Source organism: Equus przewalskii, chromosome 13 (genome assembly GCF_037783145.1).
Source record: "Equus przewalskii isolate Varuska chromosome 13, EquPr2, whole genome shotgun sequence".
NCBI classification, from domain to species: Eukaryota; Metazoa; Chordata; class Mammalia; order Perissodactyla; family Equidae; genus Equus; species Equus przewalskii.
Window position 1 is genome coordinate 40,181,903 of NC_091843.1, and position 27,659 is coordinate 40,209,561.

General features: G+C 37.8%; 1 protein-coding gene across 2 annotated transcripts in view; it reads right to left on the bottom strand.

The window, feature by feature from the left end:
• Nucleotides 1-27,659, bottom strand: part of DDX46 (DEAD-box helicase 46) — a 60,249-nt gene that overhangs the window by 19,057 nt on the left and 13,533 nt on the right. For both annotated transcript variants that reach the window (XM_070570965.1, XM_008510209.2), the window contains exons 6-15: nt 27,078-27,229; nt 26,168-26,281; nt 25,444-25,609; nt 24,079-24,199; nt 23,325-23,500; nt 22,266-22,387; nt 20,518-20,596; nt 18,686-18,768; nt 9,978-10,142; nt 9,398-9,560 (exon numbers count right to left, since the gene is read on the bottom strand). In XM_070570965.1, the coding sequence (XP_070427066.1) occupies nt 9,398-9,560; nt 9,978-10,142; nt 18,686-18,768; nt 20,518-20,596; nt 22,266-22,387; nt 23,325-23,500; nt 24,079-24,199; nt 25,444-25,609; nt 26,168-26,281; nt 27,078-27,229 (1,341 nt within the window). The remainder of the gene's footprint in view (nt 1-9,397; nt 9,561-9,977; nt 10,143-18,685; nt 18,769-20,517; nt 20,597-22,265; nt 22,388-23,324; nt 23,501-24,078; nt 24,200-25,443; nt 25,610-26,167; nt 26,282-27,077; nt 27,230-27,659) is intronic.

Genomic DNA, 27,659 nt, shown 5'->3' on the forward strand with positions numbered 1-27,659 from the left:
GCGCGGACATGGCACCGCTCGTCAGGCCACGTTGAGGTGGCGTCCCACATCCCACAACTATAGGGATCTGCAACTAGGATGTACAGCTGTGTACAGGGGGGGTTTGGGGAGATAAAGCAGAAAAAAAAAAAAAAGATTGGCAACAGTTGTTAGCCCAGGTGCCAATCTTTAAAAAAAAAAAAAAGAAACATTGCTTTGAAAATGGGTCCAGCCAAGTTAATGCCCTATTAAGAAAAAAAAACCTCTAAAGGGAAACATAAAATTCAGATTGTATAATGTATCCTTCACAAAGGCCAGTATACAAACCAAAACTATTAGACATACAAAGAAACAGAAAATATACAACAAAATCAAAAGAAAAGACAATCAATAGAAACTGACTTCAGATGACCAAGATGTTGTAATTAACAATCCAAGATTTTAAAGTAACTGTCATAACTGTGATCAAAGAAAAGTTTCTTAAATGCTCATAACGAATGGCTAGGAAATCTAATTAGAGAAGCAAGAAAATAAAAGAGTCACTTGGAAGTCTAGAACTAAAAAAATAAGTGAACTTAAAAATTCACTGGATGGGCCTAACAGCAGATAAGAGATGGCCAAAAAAACCTGAACTTCAGGGGCCGGGCCTGTGGCCCAGCAGTTAAGTTCGAACGCTCTGCCTTCGACAGCCCAGGGTTTCACCAGTTCGGATCCTGGGCGCAGATGTGACACCGCTCATTAGGCCATGTTGAGGCAGCGTCCCACATGCCACTACTAGAAGGACCCACAACTAAAAATATACAACTATGTATTGGAGGAATTGGGGGAGAAAAGGTAGGGGGAAAAAAAAGAAGACTGGCAATAGTTGTTAGCTCAGGTGCCAATCTTTAAAAAAAAAAACAAAAAAACCTGAACATCAGACAGAGTCAAAGAAATGATCCAAGAGAAAAAAAAGGTTGAAAAAGAAAGATTGAACAAAGCATCAGTGATATGTGAGACAGTATTACAAGGTTGAACATACACATAATTGGAGTCCTCCCAGAAAAGAGAAAATAGGACAAGAAAAAAAAACAACAATCAAGAATTTCTTAAATTTGGGGCCAGCTCAGTGGCATGCTGGTTAAGTTCACACGCTCGGCTTTAGCAGCCCAGGGTTTCACCTTTCAGATCCTGGGTGTGGACCTGGCATCACTCATCAAGCCATGCTGAGGTGGTGTCCCACATAGCAGAGCCAGATGGACCTACAACTAGAACATCCAACTATGTACTGGTGGGGGGTTTAGGGAGAAGAAAAAAAGAAAACCCCAAAGAAGATTGGCAACAGATAGTAGCTCAGGTGCCAATCTTTAAAAGAAAAAGAAAGAATTTCCCAAATTAGGGGTTGGCCCAGCGCCCTAGTGGGTAGTTCACATGCTCCGCTTTGGTGGTCCAGGATTCACAGGTTCAGATCCCGGGCACGGACCTATGCACTGCTTGTCAAATCATGCTGTGGCAGCATCCCACATATAAAATAGAAGAAGACTGCTAGAGATGTTAGCTCAGGGCCAACCTTCCTCACCAAAAGAAAAAAAAGAAAAAGAATTCCCCAAATTAGATGCAAGACATAAATTGAGAGATTCTAGAAGGTCAGTGAACCCCATGTAGAATGCAAAGAAAATCATACCTAGATTCACTTACCATATGACTCAGCAATCCCATTTCTGCTTATCTACCTTAAGGAAATAAGAACTTATGTTCACACAAAAACCTATACTTGATTATTTAATATCAGCTCTATTCACAATTGTAAAAAACCGTAAACAACCCTAACATCCTTTAACAGATGAAGAGATACACAAAGAGTGGTACATCCATACAAATATTACTCAGCAATAAAAAGAAATGAACAAGGCAACAACCTGAATGGATCTCAAAGTCATTACACTGAGTGAAAAAAACACGTAGCAAAAGGTTATATAACGTATGATTGCACTTGCAAACATTCTTATAAGAACCATTAGTGGTTGCCAGGGGTCACAGACAGGAGGAGAGTTAACTGTATAGTTACTTTTATAGGGATAGGACAAGGGAGTTTTTAGGGTGATGAAGCTATTCTGTATCCCAAGTATAGTGTATCCTGTGGGATGGTTAAAACAGCCAAAAAACTGGAAAGTGCCCAGGTGTCCAACAGAAATGACTAAGCAAACTATGGTATATTTATACAATAGAGTATTAGCAACAAAAAGGTAAAATATCAGAACTACTGATATAAGCAACAGCATGGATGAATCTCAAAAACATAGCTGAGTGAAAGATACCGGACACAAAACAGTTCATATTGTATGATTAATCTGAAAATCTAAAACAGGTAAAACTAATATATGTTGGGAAAAAATTTAAAAACCGGTTGCCTCTGAGTAGGGGCAGGGATTAACTGAGGGAAATTTTTGAGGTTATATCTTAATACAAGTTTGGGTTTCACAGCTTACATGCATTTGTCGAAACTCATCAAATGATGTACTTAAGACCTGTACAGGGGCTGGCCCCGTGGCCGAGTGGTCAAGTTGGCGTGCTCCGCTGCAGGCGGCCCAGTGTTTCGTCAGTTCGAATCCTGGGCGCGGACACGGCACTGCTCATCAAACCACACTGAGGTGGCATCCCACATGCCACAACTAGAAGGACCCACAACAAAGAATATACAACTATGTACCAGGGGGCTTTGGGGAGAAAAAGGAAAAAATAAAAATAAAATAAATAAATAAATTTTAAAAAAAGGACCTGTACATTTCACTATACTGTACCTGCAATTGTTTTCTTTTTGAGGAAGATTAGCCTTGAGCTAACATCTGTCGCCAATCCCCCTGTTTGCTGGGGAAGACTGGCCCTGAGCTAACATCCATGCCCATCTTCCTCTGCTTTTTTATATGTGGGATGCCTGCCACAGCATGGCTTGCCAAGCGGTGCCATGTCCGCAGCCGGGATCCGAACCCCAGGCCGCCAAAGCGGAACGTGCACACTTAACCGCTGTGCCACCCAGCCAGCCCCTACCTACAATTTTTTTATGAAAAAAATTTGGGGGGGGCTGGCCACAAATGGTTAAGTTTGTGTGCTCCACTTCGGCAGCCCAGGGTTTCGCCAGTTTGGATCCTGGGTAGTGACATGGCACCGCTCATCAGGCCATGCTAAGGCAGCGTGACACAGCACAACCAGAGGCATTCACAACTAGAATATACAACTATGTACTAGGGAGCTTTGGGGAGAAGAGTAAAAAAAAAAAAAGAAAACTGGCAACAGTTGTTAGCTCAGGTGCCAATCTTTAAAAAGAAAAAGAATTTTTGAACTAGTGTTAATAATACACATAATGAACTGAAATGTACTGATGCTATTTTGAAATGTATCAAAAAATTAAGAAAAACTGATGAGTAGAAGAACAGACAGATGAATAAAGATGAGATAGAGAAATATAACAAAAAGATAATTGTAGAATCTAGTATTGGCTATTCAACAGTGTTCACTATACAATTTTCTCAGATTTTCTGTGTTTGAAAATTTTGGTAATAAAAATAGGGGGGGAAAAGGACACGCAGACGTATGGAAAACACTCCTTCTTCCTCCAGAAGTTGGTCTTTTTGGAAGTGACACTCAAACTGCAGAAGACTTTCTGCTGCTGTGAAGAAAGCTAGCTTAAGAACCAAAACACTCAGGGTGGGGGTACAGAAACTACAATATGGTGGCGATGCTGCATCACTGAATGAAGGAATCCTGGAGTTACTTTGCCATGGGATTTCATGTTTTGTAAGATAATAAAAATTTCTCATGATTTAAGGCAGCCGAGTTCATATTTTCTCTTACTTGCAGAAAAACAAGAAAAAAGTAACCAATTAATAGTACATATAAAAGGCCTCAATATGGGACTGGCCCCGCGGCCGAGTGGTTGAGTTGGCGTGCTCTGCTGCAGGTGGCCCAGTGTTTCGTTGGTTCAAATCCTGGGTGCAGATATGGTACCGCTCGTCAAGCCATGTTGAGGCAGTATCCCACATGCCACAACTAGAAGGACCCACAACGTAGAATATACAACTATGTACTGGGGGGCTTTGGGGAGAGAAATGAAAAAAATAAAATCTTTAAAAACAAAAAAACAGGCCTCAATAAAGCATTTTGCCCTATTAAAAAACAGGTCTTTGCTCTCATATACCATAATTACCCAGAAGCAGAAACTGCTGTACTGCTTTCCTAATTTCAACATTATTTACCATATTAAACGCAAGTGTGTGTTAAAGAAATTTTTAAATTATTTGCTGTGAGTGCAAACACGAAGAAACAGATGACTGACAAAATAGAAACTGCAGCCACGGTTTAATGAAAAATATTTCAGAATTTTTTTTCATTTTTTAACCCACTTTAAGGAAATGCAGGTATGTGATAAGATGAAAACAGAGTTTTAAGAACAACATGCTCTTCAAACATTTTGTTCATAAACGATAATTACCTGGCCTTCTGTGCTCCAACAAATCTCTAACAAAAAAGTCAAGCGATCATGTAATGTTCTGATTGCTATACTGAGAAAATTATATCAAGTTAAGAAGGGCAGGAGGGGGTAGAACACAAGCCACTCTCTTACCTCCTGCCTTCCCCCCTCCCTGACCAGACCCGAGGAACAACAGGCAGCTCTGAAGTGGCAACACTGAGAGTCTCTGAGCTTCTTTCTCCCTATTCAGAAGAGTAAGCAGGAATAAACAGCTATGAACTCATTTAGTGATAAGTTGTACAAACTAGCCTGACTGCCCTTTACAGAGATCGATCTTAAAAGAGCAGAAATAGTACCATCTCCATCCTTACAAATGAACACGTTCAGTACTTTCTCTCATTTGGTCACAATTCAGAGTTAGTAGCATCTTGTGGTTGTAATAACCCTAGCAGGAAGAATGGACCCAATGTTTTGTAGTTTGTATTTCTGTCTTCTAAAAGGGTACAAAATTGTATGTATTTCAGACATGGTGACACCCACACTTTTCACTACTAATGCCATTACACTGTTTATTATGTATAAAAGCATATTACTTACACGTGCACATTAGGAATTTCACGGTTACACCTTTTATTTTGAGGAAGACTGGCCCTGAGCTAACATCCGTGCCCATCTTCCTCTAGTTTATATGTGGGACGCCTTCCACAGCATGCCGTGCCAAGCAGTGCCATGTCCGCACCCAGGATGCAAACCGGCAAACCCCAGGGCCACCAAAGCGGAACATGCGAACTTAACCACTGCACCACCGGGCCGGCCCCAACACCTTTTAATTCTTAAAAAGCCCTAAATAATTTCTCATTTAATACATATATAGCAAATAGGCCTTTATTTACTTACACATTAAGAGAGCTTAAAGACAAGACTTATGATCAAAACAAAACTTCTCTCTGGTTTTCCTTCAGAGATTCAAAACTGTCTGTTCTACAACAAAGTGACCTGATAAAAATGTCTAAGCTAATGCATACATTTTTATATGTGCACTGAATAGAAGCATTTACTTTGAGACACAAGATCCACATGGACAGACCTGTTTTAATGAAAATATTTCAAAAGTACAGAAAGACAAATATAGGGCAGAGAAGAAATCACCAAGGGAGAGAAAGCTGAGCCCAGTGTTTCAAATGGGGGGAATAACTAAAGTTCGGGACTAGAAGCTTTGCAGCTAACAGCAACCAAAACATTTTCAGGATGGTGACACTAATATGGCAAAAAAAAAAAACACTCTGTGTAAGTCAGTACTGACTATCTATCCTAATGATTAAAGTAAATGTGGAAATTCTGGAAAGGTCAAAAATATGGAGATAGTAAAAAGACCAGTGGTTGCCAGTGGTTGGCGGAAGGGAGGGATGAATAGGAAAAGCACAGTGGATTCTTAGGGCAGTGAAAATATTCTGTATGATACTATAGTGGTGGACACATGTCATTATACATTTGTCCAAACCCAAAGAACGTATAACACCAACAGTGAACCCTAATGTAAACTACGGACTTAGGGTGACATTTTGTGCCATAGTAGGTTCCCTGATTGTAACAAATGTACCACTGTGGTGTGGGATGTTGATAGTGGGGGGAGGCTATGCGTTGGTGGGAGCAGGGAGTATACAGGAACTCCGTAACTTCTGCTCAATTTCGCTGTGAACCTAAAACTACTCTAAAAAATAAATTCTATTTTGAGACTGGCTCAGTGGCACAGAGGTTAAGTTCACGCACTCTGCTTCAGCAGCCTGGGGTTGACCAGTTTAGATCCCAGGTGCAGACCTATGCACCACTTATCAAGCCATGCTATGGCAGGCGTTCCACATATGAAGTAGAGGAAGATGGGCATGGATGTTAGCTCAGGGCCAGTCTTCCTCAGCAAAAAGAGGAGGATTGGCAGCAGATGTTGGCTCAGGGCTAATCTTCCTCAAAAGGAAAAAAATTAAATTAAATTAAATTAAAATAAAGTCTATTTAAAAAAAACAGTAAATACAAAAAGATCAAAATTAAAATGAAATGACTTTGGCATAAGAGAAACATAGACCAATGGAATCAAGTAGAGAGCCCAGAAATGAACTCTCACATAAACGGTCAACTGATCTTGACAAGGGTGCCAAAAATCATTCAGTGGGAAAGGACAGTCTTTTCAACAAATGGTGTTGGGCAACCAATATCCATGTGCAAAAAAAAGGGAGTTGGACTCATATCTTACACCATATACAAAAATTAACTCAAAATAAATCAAAGACCTAAACTTAAGAGCTAAAACTTCTAAACTGTTAGAAGAAAATAGGGAAAAATTTTCATAACCTTGGATATGGCAATGATTTCTTGGATATAAACACCAATAGAACACGCAAGAAAATAAATAAACTGGACTTCAAAATCAAAAACTTTTGTGCAGCAAAGAACACTACCCAGAGAGTGAAAAGACAACCCACAGAACAAGAAAAACATACACAGATCTGATAAGAGTACCATCTAGAATATATAAAGAAATCCTACAACTCAGCAATGAAAAAACAAAATAGGCTGATTAAAAATGAGCAAAGGCTGGGGCTGGCCCCATGGCCGAGTGGTTAAGTTCGCGCGCTCCACTGCAGGCGGTCCCGTGTTTCGTTGGTTCGAATCCTGGGCGCAGACATGGCACTGCTCATCAAACCACGCTGAGGCGGCGTCCCACATGCCACAACTAGAAGGACCCACAACGAAGAATATACAACTATGTACCAGGGGGCTTTGGGGAGAAAAAGGAAAAACTCAAAAATTAAAAAGAAAAAAAAAAAATCAGCAAAGGCCTTGAACAGACATTTCTCCAAAGAAGATATACAAATGCCCAATAAGCACGTAAAAAGATTCTCAACTTCATTAGCCATTAAGGAAATGCAAATCAAAACCATAATGACATACCACTTCACACCCACTAGAATAGCTATCATCAAAAAAAGAGAAAAAAACAAATGCTGGCCAGGCTGTGGATAAACTGGAACCCTAGGACATTGCTGGTTAGAATGCAAAATGGTGCAGCTGCTATAAAAAATAGTTTGGTGGTTGCTCAAAAAAGTTAAAATACACTTATCATATGACCCAGCAATTCCATTCCTAGGTATATACCCAAAAGAAATGAAACAGGAACTCAAGCAGATACTTGTACCTCAATGTTCAAAGCAGCATTACTCACACTAGTCAAAAGGAAGAAACAACCCAAGTGTCCATAAACAGGTGAACGAATAAAGGAAATGCAACATATACATACAATGGAATATTATTTACCCTTAAAAAGGAAGGAAATTCTGATACAACATTGATAAACCCTGAAGACATGCTAAGTGAAATAAACCAGGCACAAAAAGACAAACACTGTATGATTCTACTTATGTGAACTATCAAAGAACAGGCAAATTCACAGATAGAGAAAACAGAATACAGGTTACCAGGGTCTGGGGGGAAGAGGGAATGAAGTTACTGATTAATAGGTACAGAGTTTCTGTTTGAGATGATGAAAAATTTCTGGAAAGATAATAGCAATGGTTACACAGCATTGTGAATATTCTTACTAAGCCACTAATTTATACACTTAAAAATGAATAAAATGGTAAATTTTATGCAATGTATATTTTATCACAATAAAAAGAAAGGAAAACATAATGAGTCATTTTCAAACATGAAAACTTAACCAAATACATATCCTCAAAGCCCTTTTAATTGCATCCCACAGGAAGCCTGGTGTGGTAGATTATATTTTCCAAAAATGACAGCAAAAGTTTATCCTATCCCACATGATCTTCTGCATATGGAATGACACTCTCCCATCAAGAGGGAGAGTCTATGCCTCCATCCCCTTGAATCTGGGCCAATCTCATGATTATTTTCACCTACAGAATATGGTGGAGGGGCCAGCACCATGGCCTGGTTAAGTTCGCGCGCTCCGCCTTGGCGGCCCAGGGTTTCGCCGGTTGGAATCCTGGGTGCAGACATGGCACCACTTGTCAAGCCATGCTGAGGTGGCATCCCACATGCCACAACTGGAAGGACCCACAACTAAAAATACACAACTATGTACTGGGGGCCTTTGGGTAGAAAAAGAAAAAAGATTAAAAATCTTAAAAAAAAAAAAAAAAGAACATGGTGGAAACGAAAGTTCTGCCAATTTCCAGTATCATCCTTAACTGGCCTGGCAGCTTTTGGTTCTTATCTTCTAGCCAAGCAGCCTCAGAGAGAAGCCCACAAGAAGAAGAGCCAGGACCCCTAGCCAACAGCCTGACTGAGCTCTCAGTTTAGAGCCAGTATCTACTTGCAAGCCATGTAAGTACGACAAATTGGCAGTGCATCCTCAGCCCCAAGTGAGCCATCCCAGTAGACATAGCATGAAACAGAGACTAGATGATGTGCTGAACTCTACTCAAACTGCAAATGCATAAACAAAATAAATGACGGTTGCCATTAAATTTTGGGGTGGTTCGTTACAAAGCCATAGGTTACCAGAATACTTTGTTAAAGCGTAATTCAAGCTGTCTCTTGTTCCACATCTTTAGTGTTCTAAGTCCCACATATACATAACAATGGCGACGTTAGACAGAAATTAAAATGTTACTTTAAAATTTCAATTAAAGTTCTAATGTGAATCACGAAAACCTCCAGGTAGCATGGGACAATGAAAAGAATATAACATGAATCACAAAACTTTTAGTTTAAGTCTTCCTTAGCTGATTAATGGCTCTGGAATTTGGTCAAACCAATGTATTGTTGTCTTATTTTCTTTACCTCTAAGATAGAATAATAATAATACTTACCTCCACAGAGCTGTTGTGAATAAAAACTGAGATAGATGATACAAAATTTAGTTCTAAGAGGATAAAGCAAATATTATCATTCAGAACACGTAACAACGCTTGGCCAAGTTAAGTACTTAACAGATATTTCATTAAACATTACCTCCATGAAGAGACATGCAAGGATAAGATGCTCTCATTAAATCTTTCAGAAGACCATCAGCATGCTCCTGCTTATCCACAAATATAATGACCGATCCCGATTCTTGGTAATGGCCTAGAAGCTCAAGTAACTTCAAGAATTTCTTTTCTTCTTCAATCACAATCTGAAAACACCAAATTGCATCAAGTTAATGGGGTAAAAATGCCAACATATCCCTTGAAGAAAAATACTCCCTTTATTTGTGGCAACTGGATAAATGACAACATCTTGCTATATAGGCTTGCAAATGTGGGCAAATGATCATCCGTTCTCTCTGCCTCCTAACCTCACATACTATTTACCAAACAATAAGACAGTTAGGTGACATTTCTATCTACCAGCCCACCAATTCTGGTGGGAAAAACTAAAAAGAGCATTTTAAACGGCCAGTTCCACAGAATAGCATATTCAATTGTATCTGCTACAATATTAAAGGCTGTAGTTGTATACTATTTAACCTACACCACAAACAATGATTCCAAAAGGATCACACACTGCCTAACATCCAGGGAATTGGGAGTTTTCTAAAGATTGTACCCACCACTTGTTGCTCCACATCCGAGCAAACCACACTCCTGCCTCCCACCTGCACTTCAATGGGTTTACTCAGGATTCTGCGAGCCAAAGCCTCCATTGCTCTGGGGAAAGTAGCTGAAAACATAACTGTCTGTCGGTCAGGACGGACATTATCCACAATGCGCATGACCTAAGAAAACATTACAAATAAATATGGTGAGTGTAGTCTCCAAAAATCATACAATGTTAAGACCAAGTAGAAGGAACTTTTGAGAATATCTATTCAGTGACTTTTAAATGTGTTACCTTAGAATATTACAATTGATTTTACCCCATAATTTGCTCCTCTCATAGTGTCCCCCTCTGAAGAAATGGTAACTCTAGTCATTCATAGGTTTAGGCCAAAAATCTAGGAGCCATCCATGATTACTCTCTCACCTTCAATCCATCAAATATTCAGTAGTCTCAATCCTCAAACTCTTATCTAGGATGCAACCATTCTCCATGGGTATCACTGTTTTCCTTCATTTGTTCAACACATTTTTACTGAGCAACCATTATGTGCCAGGCATTGTTCTAGGTGCTTGAAATATGCAATAAAAAGAGACTAAAACGTGTCTTCATGGAGTTTATATTCTAATGAGGTTGGTGAGATAAATATATTATGTGTCAAATGATAAGAGGTACAGAAAGAAACAGAACAATGTGGGTGGACACACTGTTGAAGGGGTGGGATTTAGGAGACAACTGCCTCAGTGTCTACAGAGCCCTGGAGGAATCAGGGAGTCCTAGCATGGTGACTCGTATAAACAAGAAAAAAACACCTATGTGTGATTCAAGGTAGATAGTGGTGAGTGGTTGGAAATTGGGAAGGGTGATGGCCTTGCCGGGAATATACAATTCTAGGACCAGATTTTCACTCCAATCAAAGACAATGTGAGGGGCCGGCCCCATGGCCGAGTGGTTATGTTCGTGCCCTCCATTTCAGTGGTCCAGGGTTTCGCTGGTCAAATCCTGGATGTGGAGATGGCACGGCTCATCAAGCCATGCTGAAACAGCGTCCCACATGCCACAACTAGAAGGAGCCACAACTAAAAATATACAACTATGTACCGGGGGGTTTTGGGGAGAAAAATAAAAAATTTTTTAAAAATAAAAATAAATTTAAAAAGATGATGTGAAATCTGTGAAAGGGGCAGTCCTATCCAAGGCACTTGGAAATCCTGGGTTCCCTATCCAAGCCTCAACCATCTCTCATCTGGATTATTTCAACTGTCTCCCAACAGGTCTCCCCTGCCTTTACTCCTGCCCAAATTGAAATCTATTCTCCACAGTGCAGCCAGAATGAAGGCTTTAAAATACTTGCCAGCACTTTCAGTTAAAGATTATTTACCACAGGCATTTACATCTCCTACCCAGAAAAAACCTGTAAAATGCAACAGTACAGGGATTGTTTTAAAAGACTGCACAAACCAACAAAGACAAAGTCAGACAGGAGATGGTAGCAACAACATTTTGATTAAGTGGTAACTAACTTAGCAGACCCAAGAAAACTAAATCATAAAATGAAAATGAACTAGATTTTCAAGCAGCAGTTTCCCTCACACCCTATCCTGGTTCCTCCTCTTCAGGAGAGTTACTCTTCACCATCTAATCTTGACACTAATTTCAGAATCAACTTAAGTCCTCTTTAAAGTTTTCCAGTAAAATTTCATAATTTTCCCCAGATATATCTTACACATATTGTGTCAGGGTTATTTTTTCATGCTTTTGTAAATTATATCTTTTTAAAGTACATTTTCTAACTTATGGGGAAAAAAATGTAAATGATTTTTGTTTACTGACTCTGTGCTCAGAAACTTTATTATTTTCTTTTGTTTTTTTAGAGACTGGCACCTAAGCTAACATCTGTTGCCAATCTTTTTTTCCTTCTTCTTCCCGAAGCCCCCCAGTACACAGTTGTATATCCTAGTTGTAGGTCCTACTATGTTCTTATCAATTCTAATCATTTATCTGTAGATTATTTTGAGTCTTCCACAAAGACAGTCACATTATCTGTAAATAACACTTGTTTCTTCCTTTGCAAACATTATATACCCTTTTCTTGCTTACTGTGCTAGACTTGCAGAAAAATGCCGAATGAGTGTTAACTATTTTACCTTGTTTCTTTATGTTAATAGTTTCAAAATTTCACCTTGAGTATAATGTTTGCTCTAGGCCTTTTTAAACAAATACTCTTTATTCGATAACAAAGGTTCCCCACTAGTCTTAGTGTACTGAATTCTTAAACCATGAGTGAAATTTTACCAAATGCCTTTCTTACATTATTTGAGACAATGGTTCATTTTTTCCGTCTATTCTGATTATAGGGTGGATTATATTACCTGATTTTTCTAATTTTTCCAGTCTTGCATCCAAAGGATACTAACTTCAATATGATTTATTACCTATTTTAAGCATTGCTATATTTGGTTTCCTAATATATTTTTTAGGGTTTTTGCATCACTATACATGAAACTATAACTTAACTTGTTTGATTTTCAGATCAGTATTATATTGGCCTATAAAATGGAATAGCCACTACCGAAAAGTCTGACAGTTTCTTAAAAAGTTAAACATACATTACCATACAATCCAGCAATTCTACTCCTTGGTATCTACCCAAGAGAAGTGAGGACATATGTTCACACAAAGACTTGTATGCAAAGGTTCATAGCAGCCTTATTCATAATAGCCAACAAGTGGAAATAATCCAAACATTCATCAAGTGGTTAATGATAACCAAAATATGACATATATCCATACAATGGAACACTAACTACTCAGCAATAAAAGGAATGAACCACTGACACACGCAATGACATGGATGAACCTGAAACACATTATGCTAAGTGAAATAAGCTAGATGTATACTGCATGATTCCATTTATAAGAAATGTCCAAAAAAGGCAAATCTATAAAGACAGAAGGCAGATTAGCGGCTGCCTCGGGCTGGGATGGAAACAGGAAACAAACAGGCACAAGGCATCTTTCTGTTCTAAAACTGGATTGTGATGACGGCATACAAATCTGTATGTATGAATTTCTCTGCTTGAAATCTTCTAATAGCATCTCAACACATCAGAATAAGATCCAAATTCCTAGCCCAGGAGTATAAGGTTTTTTTTTTTGTGTGAGGAAGATTAGCCCTGAGCAAAAGTGCTGCCAATCCTCCTCTTTTTGCTGAGGAAGACTGGCCCTGAGCTAACATCCATGCCTATCTTCCTCTACTTTATATGTGGGACACCTACCACAGCATGGCTTGCCAAGCAGTGTCACGTCCACACCCAGGATTCAAACCAGCAAACCCCGGGCTGCCAAAGCGGAATGTGCGCACTTAACCAGTGCACCACCGGGCCAGCCCCAGGAGTACAAGGTCTTACATCTCCACCACATCACCAGCACCACATCTCTTTCCGCCCTCTGACCTCCTACCTCCTACTCTCTCCTACCACTTCCCCTTCCTTCATTCTGCTCCAGGGACACTGGCCATCAAGCTCCTGACTCAGGGCTTTTACACCTGCTTTTTGCCTATAACACTTTCCTCCCAAATATCCCCATGGCTCAGTGCCTCATTTTATTCAGGTCCTAGTTCACAAGTCACCTTATCAGCGAGGCCTTTCTTGAATATCCTTTATGAAGTAACATCCCTTTCTGCTCTTCTCCTTTCATCACTTTCTAGTACCTTACCCTATTTTTCCTTCACACTACATACCATCTGACATACTATTTGTCCATTTCTCTTCATTAAAAAGTAAATTTGCATTGTGTATATATAGCATATCTTCTTTATCCAATCATCAGTTTCTGGGCATTTAGGTTGGTTCCATGTCTTGGCTATTATAAATAATGCTGCGATGAACACAGGGGTGCATGGGACTCTTGGGATTGCTGATTTCAGGTTCTTAGGATAGATACCCAGCAGTGGGACGGCTGGGTCACAGGGTATTTCTATTTTTAACTTTTTGAGAAATCTCCATACTGTTTTCCATAGTGGCTGCACTAGTTTGCATTCCCACCAACAATGTATGAGGGTTCCTTTTTCTCCACAACCTCTCCAACATTTGTCACTCCTGGTTTTGGCTATTTTTGCCAATCTAACGGGTGTAAGGTGATATCTTAGTGTAGTTTTGATTTGCATTTCCCTGATGATTAGTGATGACTACTCAGCCATAAAAGAGGACAAAATTGTTCCATTTGCATCAACATGGATGGACCTTGACAGTATTATGTTAAGCGAAATAAGCCAGACAGAGAAAGACGAACTCTATATGACTCCACTTACAGGTGGAAGTTAACATATAGACAAGGAGAACTGATCGGTGGTTACCAGAGAAAAGGGGGGGGTGGGGGGAGGGCACAAAGGGTGAAGTGGTGTACCCACAACATGACTAACAATAATGTACAACTGAAATCTCACAAGGTTGTAATCTATCATAATCTCAATTAAAAAAAAAAAAGCTAAAAAACAAAAAGTTAAAAAAAGAAAAAAAAAGGTAAATTTCATGAAAGCAGGGACTTTTGGTTCATTGCCATTTCCCCAGGAGCTACAATGTGTACCACATGGTACTCATCCAATTAACACTGAATGACTGAAATACATTAATGAAAAATTAGGAATCATTAACCACGCTTAGTCTGACAACATGAGTTTGGTAGTAGTATCACTGCAAGTTCACATAAGCATATTTAATGTATCAATCTTTTAAGACCTTACATAAAAAGCATCATAACTTTCAGATACTTGATCATCTACCAAGTCTAAGGACTGCTCATTTAGTCTCAACTTCTCATTTTACAGATGTAGAAACAAAGGTCAGACAGACAATTCATACTAAAGCCCACATTATGGACTTAAAAATCTCTTCAAAGAATAATATATAATATACATCCTTCCTTCCTAGAATGTTCACAAATGACTTTGTTTTCAGCATATGCACAAAGACAAACGAAAGGATAAAAGTTTTCAGGAGAAACAAAGCTAACTCTTTCACTCATCATAATACGAACAGAAATCTTCCTGAAGTAAGTTACAAATCCTATGCTTCACCTAACAGTCCACTGCACGTGGGAGCTTAGATTTACCTCATGAACACCTATTACTGCTTAGAGTTGTGAAGATGCCCCTAGAATGACCCCAAAGTCGTGAAACACTTTTTCAGTTATGACTGGGAAGGATTTTGATCGCTCTCTCCCCCTCACTTGGCTATCAGACTGTTGGTTACTGATTAAAACGTGTTCCTGAAACTTTTCAGTATGCTCCCTCTAACTCACAGTACCAGATACTGTAAGTCAGCTATGAATTGCCGAGAAAGTCCACACACTTCTCCTTTCACACTCACAGGCTAAAACTAAATACATCAGCCCAGTCACTTATGTTACAAAGTTGGCAATTTTTCCACTTTTCATTGATTCAAGGTCTAGATCACTGGTACATGCTCCTTTAAAGACGTTCTAGGGGCCGGCCCCGTGGCTGAGTGGTTAAGTTCTCGCACTCAGCTTCGGCGGCCCAGGGTTTCCCCGGTTCAAATGCTGGGCGTGGACATGGCACTGCTCATCAGGCCATGCTGAGGTGGCATCCCACATGCCACAACTGGAAGGATCCACAACTAAAAATACACAACTGTGTATTGGGGGCCTTTGGGAAGAAGAAGGAAAAAAATAAAATCTTTAAAGATGTTCTAAAAGTTTATCCCATTCTGTCTCATATTTCTCTCAACGATGTGCAATGCTTTTCTTGACCCTTATGAAAATAATTTGCTATAAGAAGGTTAATGATTTATTTACTCACCAAAGTAAATATGATAACCTTAATTTTTAAGTCATAAATTAGATCTGTGATGTTGATATGTATGTTGGTAAAAATTACCCTGGACTAGGGGCCGGCCCGGTGGTACAGCAGTTAAGTTTGCACGTTCTGCTTCAGCGGCCCAGGGTTCGCTGGTTCGAATCCCAGGTGTGGACATGGCACCACTTGGCAAGCCATGCTGTGGTAGGCATGTAAAGTAGAGGAAGATGGGGACGGATGTTAGCTCAGGGCCAGTCTTCCTCAGCAAAAAGAGGAGGATTGGCAGCAGATGTTAGCTCAAGGCTAATCTTCCTCAAAAATAAATAAAGAAATAAAAGTGGAAACCTGGAGTAAACTTCTTTAGAATCTTCAGCTCACTTCATTTTGTGTTATGCATCTGTATAAACAATAAATTTAAAGCATTCTTGACTTTCTTAGTAATAAAAATAAAACATGTTAATAACTATTTTGTATAATTAATAGGAACAATATCTACACTTTGATCAAAGGATGTAGATCCATGATGGGTAACTTAAGCTAAAGATCAATTTCCACATCCAATCAGTTTCTTCTTACTCTGTTTCTACTAAATTACAAAACAAGAACAAACCCAGAAACTATGGAGCAATTTCTCATGGAAAAACAACTTTTAATACTCTTTTAGGTGCTAATTTTAATAAGATTCCAATTTCAGATACAGGAACAAATGGATTCCTAATCTACTCTTCAGCTGTATTTGGTTCTGAAAGTATTTCTTCACATCTATTACAGCACTTAAAAAGACATCCACTAATAATTCCATAGTGTTTTCTTAAGTAAAAATAAAAAATCAATACGGTTTAAGAAAGAGGAAGACTAAGCAATCAAGCCATTTGCACCAGTTTGGACTTCATAAGAATCCCATTATCTTATCCTTCACAGTAAAAACTTGTTTTGGCTCTGAAAGTGTTAGCTTAAAACAATTCAAAACAACTTGCTGACATGTCTTTCTACCTTCCAGCCTGTACTCACTTCAATGCGGAAAAGCAGAGTCCTATACCTGCTGCCCCTGTCACTGTACAACACGTACATCTACACTCTGAAAGATGGGCACGCACTGGCCATGATTGGATTTAATTCGCAACTTTCACTACTTTCTTCAATACAGAATCATGTGTGGAGGCATGGCGCTGCCAGCCAACTCTGCTCTAGATGTCAGTGTGCAGACGTGTATCCAGCAGCACCAGCTTTGATTAACATGAGAGTACCTTTACTTGCTGAATGTCCAAACAGTGGTCTGTGGCACTGAACCCTGACCCAGAGTTTAATGTACACCAAAGCTCCCAAAATAATCATTAACTTAATCTAAAATTTCTTCTCAACAGCTTTTTAGCAATCAATAAATAAACAATAACTCAGCATTTCTTCCTCAAGAACTTATGCAGACGTAGGTACTTAGGGCAAGGGATGATTCACACTTTGCATATCAATGGGTCATTTTGACCCCATTCTGGAAAAACTTAATTGAGTCACCAGCAAGGCCGTTATCACTATACCTACCTTAAATATTATAAAATCTAAGATTTCCCATGAGTGGGCAAGAAACAGTAACGGGCACCTGGTCCATCCCCATCTGATCCTTCAATTCCCTCTGCTCTTTTTCCACAAAGGGACCCCTTGCCTCTACTCAAACACATGGATGAAAAGCATATTCAATATCTGCCCCCTCCCACAAAGTAACGTTTCATCTTCAAATAATGCTTCTCCAGTCCTCCCTCACATTATGCTCAGATCAAACTCCCTACAGCTCTCCCGCTGGGTTCTGGTTCTACTCCTTGGGATCCAAAAGATAAATTCAAAGCTTCTTTCATACAATAAACTTTATCAAAGAGTCAAGGATGCTACTCCAAAAGAAATATTCCTCATTCCTTTAACTATTTGTCACATGGTTCAAGTGTTACTATAATCCTATTTACTCTCTTTTGTGCTCCTCTATGTCTCACTTAAAACGTGGTCCCTAAATCTAAACACAATAGGGCTGGCTCCACTGGCCTAGTGGTTAATTTAGGAGTGCTCTGCTTTGGTGGCCTGGGTTTGGTTCCTGGGCACAGACTTTTACCACTTGTCTGTCAGTGGTCATGCTGTCGTGGTGGCTCACATAGGAGAAAAGAGGAAGACTGGCAATAGACGTTAGTTCAGGGCAAATTTTCCTCAGCCAAAAAAAAAAAAAAAAAAAGGGTTAAAAAAATAAATCTAAACACAATATATGCACTATCATATGACAAGCAACACATTTTTGGAGAATACACGAATAAAATGAAAAGACTGAACAGGATGTTAATCTTATCCTCTTCTAATACCCAAATTCTATTATCACAGTTTCTGATAAAAATTTGCTTTTTTTGCATGACAGCACACTGACAACTCACATTGCTCTTTTCGTTAAGAAAAATTTCTACGAGCTTTTAACATGTGTTTCTCTAAGTTTATATCACTGAAATCTTATATCTGAGCAAAGAGCACGTCTAAGCTAGACAAATGCTTCGGACCTTACTTTTTACATTTGGAGAATGTAAATGACCTGTACTATCTAAATCATGAGGTAGTTAAAAGCATGAATTAAAGCAATGTATTTGGACGTACAATGAAAACTTTAAAATATGAAAGCTTAAGCTTCTATTACTAGCACTCTAATTTTACCAATGATGATTTTAGATGGTTAAGGAAAACCTGCACAAATACCTCCTGAACAAGTTTCATGAGGAATTCAAAACATAAATATCTAAAGTCCCTATGTCCTTAACCCAGCGTATGACCACACACCAGAAATGTGTGTGAGATTTTCAGAAATCATACAAACATTTCATTCTCATGGCCGTTACAAAGATTATTTTATAGTTCAGAACACTATGAAATTTGATGATTACCTGTGGTTCAAAACCCATGTCAAACATTCTGTCTGCTTCATCCAAAACAACATATGTCACTCTTCGAAGATTTGTAACCCGACCTAAGATGAGGGAAAAAAATAAAGACAAAAAGACAACTAAAAATCAGTCACAATTCATTTTATGACTACCAAGAACTTAAAAAAACTGTAAAGGGAACTAAAATGCCTGACTGAACCAGAGGGGTAAGTTAGGTATCTTTAAACAGTGAAAAGAAATTTTGGTCTACAATGTCTTAATCTAATGGCAAATACTTTCTGACAGTGGGTATATGAGGCCCTTTATTTTGTCAAACTCGTCTCTTGCATACCATCATAGGGCCTGAAGAACCTGTAAAATTCAGAAAACAGCCCTCTCCAAAACACATCATAAAACTAAGACTGAGATGAAGCATCGAGCCACATCAGCCATTATCTGACAGCATCACCTAGGAAAAAACATATTAGAGATTACAGCGTATGTGTGGAAAGCAAGTTCCAGTGCTAACTATTTCAGACGCAGAAAACCTCTCTTCATATTTTTATTACCTACTTCTATATAGTTAGAAGCTTCTAATGGGCATGGCAAAACATTAATGACAAGCTATTCAACATTTTTAGGTAACAAACATATTACACAAAAATTTTAAATACCAAATGTATTACATATCTATTTTTTCCTATACAAAGACACAAATCCAATTTTATAATGTCCTCCCACTAGTTTAAATAAATGCAACTGGCTTCTTAGCCAGTGAAAACTAAACAGATATACAGGAAACACTTTCTAAAGGATGAACACATGCATTTCTATCAATTGTTGAATCAATCACCTGACAAAAACATATGTAAAATAGTTAATAAATATAAATCAAAAGGACAGATAAGGGAAAAAGGCAAAATCAATCAAGATGAATTTCAGGAGACTTAATCAATGCAGCATTGAGAAAAAACAAGGGATTATTTCATTAGCATCCAACCCAAAACTTTTCATATGCTGTACAAGCACAAGGACTTATCAAACAATTTCATTGTCACTTTGCCAACTTCATGTATAATTAAATGTATACAGAAATTCAATCACAATGCTATTAGAAACATGCATTACTCACAGTCTTTAATAACTCTATTATGTACATTGAATACTGCAATGGAAACCTTTAAAAGCATTTTCTTCAAAAAATAGAAATGAGCCAAAATAAATGCTTTCTAATATTTAAAGTATTCCATACTAACATCTGCAGCCCCAATTAGTTTTGAAAGGTTGGGAACAGCATTAAATTACCTACCTTTGATGGTTTAAGTCTCGGAAGCCCAGTTCTATAAATCTTGCAGGGCCTTTCTCCACAGAAGTTAAATAATGTCAACAGTTTAGTAACAGTTTTGATAGGGAATAATTTAACAAAGCACAACATTTGAGCTAAAAACATGCAATATTTACAAAAGATGAAATTTCTTGAAGCTGCAATATCTTAATATATCCAGTATTGTAAGAAAATACTAGCTCCTGTAGAAAAAAAGTCTAAATTTTAAGATAAAGAAAAAGACAGCCCCGCACACTTTTAAAAGCAAAGTCTGACAAAAACTAGATTAAGAATCCATGTGAAGTACTAAAAAGATCAAATGGCCTTAGTTCTGGACGGAAATTTTAAATTAAATTGCAAAAATATTATGAATGCTTACAACAATAAGCTTGTTACAATACAAATTTTAAGATATTACAGCTTTAAGAAAAAACGTAGAAACCTTCAGTGGTTTCTTGTATCTGCTTTAACAAAAATGTATACAATTCAAAAAAGAGAAAAAAGAACAAAAAAAATACCCCTGACTTACCACTGTTAGCCGCTAACATGTCAATCATTCGACCAGGTGTGCAAACAATAATTTCAGCACCTCTTTTCAGCTCTGCAATCTAATAAAAAAGACAAAATTTTATAGTCTATTTATCACTAATGCTTATTTAAACAGATCTGAAAATCCTCCCTGTGGTTTCTGCACAGCTCCATAAGGCCAGACAGTGAGGTCTGGATTAGAAGACTCCAAAGCTTCCTGCGTAGCGCTCCGGAATGCTGGAGCACTGCTAGAGAACAGGCAGAAGCAGCATGACTACATCGTGCTCTAACTCTGAAATCAACTAAAACTAGACACTTTTTACCAATTTTAATTTAACACAGTCCCTCAAAACCAAGAAAGGAACAAGACAGAGCAGTAAATATAGCAATTATACAGACTGATGCTTTTCAAATTGAGAGTGGTTTCCATTAGCGAATCATGAAATCAATAAGTCACAACCAGAGTTTTTAACATGAAATAGAATGGAAAATATCAAATGCATTAGACATCATAAAACTTTTGTTTGACTTTTATATAACTTTAACATGCATGCATGCAAGAGGTTATTTTGTCAATGTATTTCTTATTATTGGCTGTGGTAAAAAAAAAAAAAAACTGACAAAGACAAACTTAGAAAACAACTAAGTTCAAGTGTTTAAAATAGCATTGAGGTAACAAAAGCAAATATTCCCAAAGTACATTCTAGAACCTGAGAACACTAGTCCTCAGAAAGGGTTTTGTGGTTGAACAAGTTCAGAAAACGTCTCAATTTATCCCATTTTTCTAGTATCACAATATACATTAGTTTATTAAAGACTAAGAAGTCTTGGAGGAAAGAAATCTATTTTAACTTCACAAAATCCAACGTTTCCAAAACTTATTTGATCACCGAACCCACTTTTTTTCCTTCTTCTAGCCAAAGCAAAATATCCGATGACTATCATTCTTTAGAAGACACTTGGAGAAATGCCAATCTAAAGAGAGTAAATGAAGGTATGTTTAAATAAGTCTTGCTAAAATCGTGTAAGAATGCAGATGAAACTCTGACATTAATGCATCCCACTCATCACCACCTTTTAAAGATGTCACATTGGGGCCGGCCCGGTGGTGCAGTGGCTATTTCATGTGCTCTGCTTCAATGGCCCAGGGTTCGCAGTTCAGATCCTGGGCATTGACCTACACAGTGGTCATCAAGCTATGCTGTGATAGCATCCCACATAGCAGAGAACTAGAATGACTTACAACTAGGATATACAACTATGTACTAGGGCTTTGGGGAGAAAGAAAAAAAGAGAGAAAAAGAGGAAGATTGGGAACAGATGTTATCTCAGGACCAATCTTCTTCACCAAAAACAAAAAGAGACAGAGAGAGAGAGGTCACATGGATTAGAGAAAATAAATGCTGGTCCAAGAATCAGAAGAGCTAGATTCTAAGACAAACTAAGCCTTATTAACATAAAGACTTTGGCCTTTTACTTAAACTTCCCGAATATTTCCTTATCTGTAAAATGTAAAAAGTGTCTGCCTTCTGTGAGTGGGGTAAGAGAAAGGGGAAAGTTAATGTAAAAATAACTTTAAAATGTAACATTTACAAAGTTCATTCTTACTATTATTTTCACATCTCATTATTTTTTAAGATTTTAGAAGCAATCACTATACAAAACACTAAAACGAAAAATCATTTTACTTTATTAAATCATTCAATTTAAGAAAAGAATGGAAAAACCAAGTGTTCTTTTTATAACTACCTGCTCACTGATTCCTGTTCCTCCATAAACACAGACCACTCTAAGTCCCAAAGTCTTCGAAAACTTCTTACATTCTTTAGTAATTTGTAAAGCCAGTTCTCGAGTTGGAGTCATGATGACAGCTGAAAAGATAAAAATGTCAAAAGCCTAACCACCAAAATTCTCGGGAGGCTATGCTTTAAAGTGTTAAATTTAACCTCTGCAATAAAGTTCAGGTCTCTTAGTCTAATTTTTAAGTTGTTTTATGTACCTCAGAAAACTCTATTTCAAAGCTGTATAATAGCAGAGATTGTGGCGAAGGATACTTTTAAGCATATTTTAAGAACATGCTATAGAAAGATGAATGAGAGTCAAGCGCCTCGCTTAACCCTGGGAAACCGCTTGGTGGAACAGAATGCAAATCATTCTCAATTGCAACTCACAGAGCAAAGATAATCAAGTGACTCACTGTGCTGCAGAGCCATGCCAAGGCTTCCAGAAACAACCTTGGTCTGGAGGGCACAGATAGAGGAGAAATATACCATGGCCTCTGTTTCCAAGAGAGGAGTGGAACAACTTTCCAAAACCCTACTCAAATTTGCAGAAGAGATCTCTGCCAAATGAATCAAGAAATCTGAATCTGAAGACCTCATCCTGAAAGAAATGCTGGCACTATAGCCTTTTAAGGCCAAAAAAAAAAAAGAAAAAAAAAAGGAAAACGCATTTCGCTACAATCATCTCTGTTGAGTTTATAGATCCACTGATACTGGGCTAAGAACAAACCTCAACATAAATAAACAGATAGATGCACGAGGAGTCTACCTGCCGAGTCAGAGTTTAAAAATTGAGCTGTGCCAGGAGAGGCTGTTTTTGTACTTCTGAGATGTCACTCCAGAGCTCTGAAGATTCTCACTCCACCTGCTGGTAAGGGGAAATCAGCCCCAAAGTGCCAAATTTATAAAGAAAACGTACATAAAGACATCTTTATTGTTATAATTAAGAACATATCAAAGTATCAGGTCTGATTAACTGACAACAAAGTCGCTATCTGGCCAAATAGTTTAATGAAAGGGATTGTACCTATTGGTCCCTCTCCTTCTTCTAAAGACCTCTGGTCCATGATGTGTCTAAACATGGGCAACAGAAACGCAATGGTCTTTCCGCTTCCCGTCTTGGCAATACCGATCAAATCTCGTCCAGACATTATAGCAGGAATTGCTTGGGTTTGGATTGGCGTGGGCTTTTCATAGCCATGCCTTAAAAATCAAACCAAAAGAAGTCAAGGTAAGAATTGAGATCTCTGGGCCTCTCAAAGTCCCGCAAAAATAAGCTTTTCCAAAATGTGGTATATCCATACAATGAAACATTATTTGGCAAAAAGGAACGAAGTACTGAGACATTCTACAACATGGATGAACTTTGAAAAGACTATGCTAAATGAAAGAAACCAGTCACAAAACACTACACTATTAAGATCTCATTTATATGAATTGTCTAGAACATACAAATCTATACAGATAGTAGATTAATGGTTGCCTAGGGTACAGTCAGAAGACTACTAATGAACACAGGTCTCTTCTGGGAATGATGAAAACATTCAACAATTAGATTACGGTGATGACTGCATAACTTCATAAATACACTAAAAATCACTGAATTGTACACTTTAAAGGTTTAACTTCATGGTATGTAAATTATATCTCAATAAAGCTGTTTAAGAAAGAAGGTAAGTTTTTCTATTAGAGTAAAAATGTAACCAACGGAAATATTTGTGTGAAAGGGCTAGTTTGAGCAGCAAGACATTAAAAAACGTGGACAACCACTAGCCACTTACTTTTTGAGAGAATTTAAGATCTTCATGGAAATTCCACACTGGACCCAAGATTTAATTGGTTTAGGGCAACCTTTTCCCTTGACTGTAATGCCCTCCATTTCCAACCGAAATACATTCACCTCTACAAAACAAAATCCACATAAAAAACTCTTAAATATTGTTCTATTAGGGCCTTCTACTTTTCAATTAGGCATGGTAAGATTAAGTATCTTCAATTGTTTTTTTTTTAGTGCTATCAAAGGCAATTCCATAGAAAAGCTATGGGGGGGCCAGCCCCAAGGCCAAGCAGTTAAGTTCACACACTCCACTTTGGCAGCCCAGGGTTTTGCCAGTTTGGATCCTGGGGACGGACATGGCACCGCTCAACAAGCCATGCTGAGGCAGCGTCCCACATGCCACAACTAGAAGGACCTACAACTAAAATATACAACTATGTGGTGTGGGGATTTGGGGAGAAAAAGGAAAAATAAAATCTTTAAAAAAAAAGCTATGGGAAAAAGCACTGGACAGCTTAGCTCAGAGACACAGTTAAAGTAATTACAACTGCAACTAAAGAAATACCCCAATTTCTACAATTTTGTCTTAAATTTCAACAACAATAAAAGAACAATGATGGACAAACACTACAACGTTGTTCTCCAAGAGTTGCCCAGATTATCCGTATACTACCTATATTACACAGATTCACATTGGTGCCTCTCTCTCAAATCCCAGAAGGAAAAGGCTAACAATATCTTATTTGCTAACTTAACAAAAAGAGCATCTTCAGGGGCCAGCCCAGTGGCGTACTGGTTAATTTTGTGCGCTCTGCTTCAGCAGCCTGGGGTCTGCAGGCTTGGTTCCCAGGCATGGGCCTACACACCATTCATCAAGCCATGCTGTGGTGGCGTCCCACATACAAAACAGAGGAGGACTGGCACAGATGTTACCTCAAGGACCATCTTCCTCAAGCAAAAAGCAGAAGATTGGCAACAGATGTTAGTACAGGTCCAATCTTCCTTCCTCATCAAAAAAAAATATTTATATATATGTATACACATATAAAAATATATACAATGTATATAAAAACATAAAAAGAGTATCTTCAATCCTAAAAATCTCAACTATGCGGGCAAACTAATTTTTGCTCATTTTTTCAATACTTCCAAAACACTGATTCCTCACTGCTCTGAATCCTTATAGACGATGTTCTCACTTTCTAGAATGACTTCTCATCTTCTGGTTCCCTCCTTCATTTCTCCAGGTGAGCCAGCCAAACTCCTTCTATTCATGCATCAACTCACAGGCCTGGCCACATTCCTCTCAAAGTGAAGCGTGTCCTCCTCTTTTCCCACAACAACCAATAAATGAATAAAAGAATTTTACCCTCTTGAGACATTTTTGCTAGTTCTGGAACTTCAACATAAAAGTTTTTTCTGAATGGTTCATATTCAATTTTTCCATGATCTACTGGTTCTAGAAGCTTTCTCTGTTTTGTCTGATAGCCTGTAAGCGCTGTCTGAAGATCAACTTCTTCCTCCTCTGAAGAATACTACAATTAAAAAAAAAAGTCAAGAGCTAAATCCATCACTATTTTCTCCTTATGGAAAGCAATATTCCTAGCTTTTAAAATCCTCCACTCCTAGAAAATATTCTTCAGCTTTTACTTTTTTACTTTCCAAATTTTTCAACTTAATTTCTTTTTTCTTTGCACTTACAGAAAGTTATAACAACAATATAAAGCTAAAATAATAATTCTTATATGGCTTTAATGAAATTTTGCTGTAGTTCTCTCCATATAAATCTCTACAATGCATGTTAACAGGAAGAAATTTAATTCATTCTGTCACTTCATTTCTTCTCTCCCTATTGTATGCCTGAGGTGAGCTGATAAGGAGCAAGGGGGAATCAAAAAGTGGGCACAAAGAAAAGGTCAAAGATATCAGAATGTTCTATACCAACTGGGTATTTAGCTACACTATTGTTGAGAACAGCAAGAATTCCTCCTAACATTAATTTGCATAAGTGAAAAGCACAGCTCCATTAACACTTTCTAACAAATACTTCTACGATACTGTCACGAACAAAGCCAAAGTTAATGAAAAATTACCTCCATTGCATCCTGGTCATTCTCCATCAGCTCACCTTTCTTCTTATCAGAATCTACAACTGCCTTTTTGGTTGTCACAACAGTGACAACTTTTGTGACCGTTGGCCCAGACTTCTAAAATAAAAAAGGAATATAAAATATTTTGCAAAATTGAAACATTATATGCCAACTGAAACACAATGACTGTCACAATTTATAATTCAAATTAATTAGCAACAACTGAATTAATGAAAAGAAGTAGTCTGCTTTCTCCTTACTAACTTGTTTAAATTTTAAAATGTAATATAATTGTATTATATTTTGTAGTACATTCATATACACATAGTTTATTGTATAATATATCATTTTACAGAATATTATGTAATACTTTCACTTTAAAAATAAAAAATGGTATTTTTCACTCATTGTACCAGCCAGACACTGTTCTGGGAGCTTAGAATGAATCAATAAGCAAAACAGATAAAGGTCCCTGCTCTTGGGGAGCTTTTATTTTAAAAGGGAGAAAGGACAAACAATAAATGCAATAAAAAATTAAATTATATAACTTGTCAAAAGGTAATAAGTGCTATAAAAAGAGAAAAATAGACTAGAGTAAAAGGAATCAGGGGTACAACAGATGGAAGCACTGGAGAAGTCTGGAGAGGACCTACTGAGAAGGCAACAAGTAAGAAAAGATACTGAACAAAGATGATGCTGGTATGAGTGACTTCTGAAAGAACATTTACAGCCAAACTTTACTAGTACCTACAGTACTTAGAAAAAGCACTAGCATTTCTGAGATTGGGGAGGAAACAAAAACATTAACATTATAAAGTCATGTGAGTCAGCAGTAGGTCAATGTAACAATGAATTCAAGTTATCCAATTAGGAACATAAACCTTTAAAAATAAAATAAGAGAAAATTCCATACCTTTTCATTTCCCCCACCACCTTTCACACTTCTCATATTAAATTTTTTTACTTCCTCTTTCACTTCTTCCATGTAAGCATCTAATGGATCTAATTCCTCGCCCTCCATTTCATTTCCTTCCTTTTCAGCTTCTGCAGGATCATCTTCATCATCTAAAATATCAGAATATACCTTCTTTGTACATGCGTTTCAACAGGAAATACTTCACAATCAGACCACACCCCACCATTTTAACCTCTTCTCTCACTACCCAAACACCCTCCTTCCCAATTAACCCAGGCACACTGCAATTCAAATACTCACACTTGGAAGTTTTAAAATCAAGGAAGTATTAGTTTTGAATAATATAATAATAATAAAAGTAGTAAAACAATAAGTTATAAATTGTTAAACTGAAAAGAGGCAAAAAGATTAATTATGCCTTAAAAATGAATCTCCAGTATTACATTTTACAACTACACTATTAGAAGCAGAAATAAAAACTTTGTCTGCTAAATGGTACATTTATTTCTTTTCTTTCAATTACCCTTCTTTAAATTACAAAGAAAAAATAACAGTACATTCTTAATTCAAGACAATCCT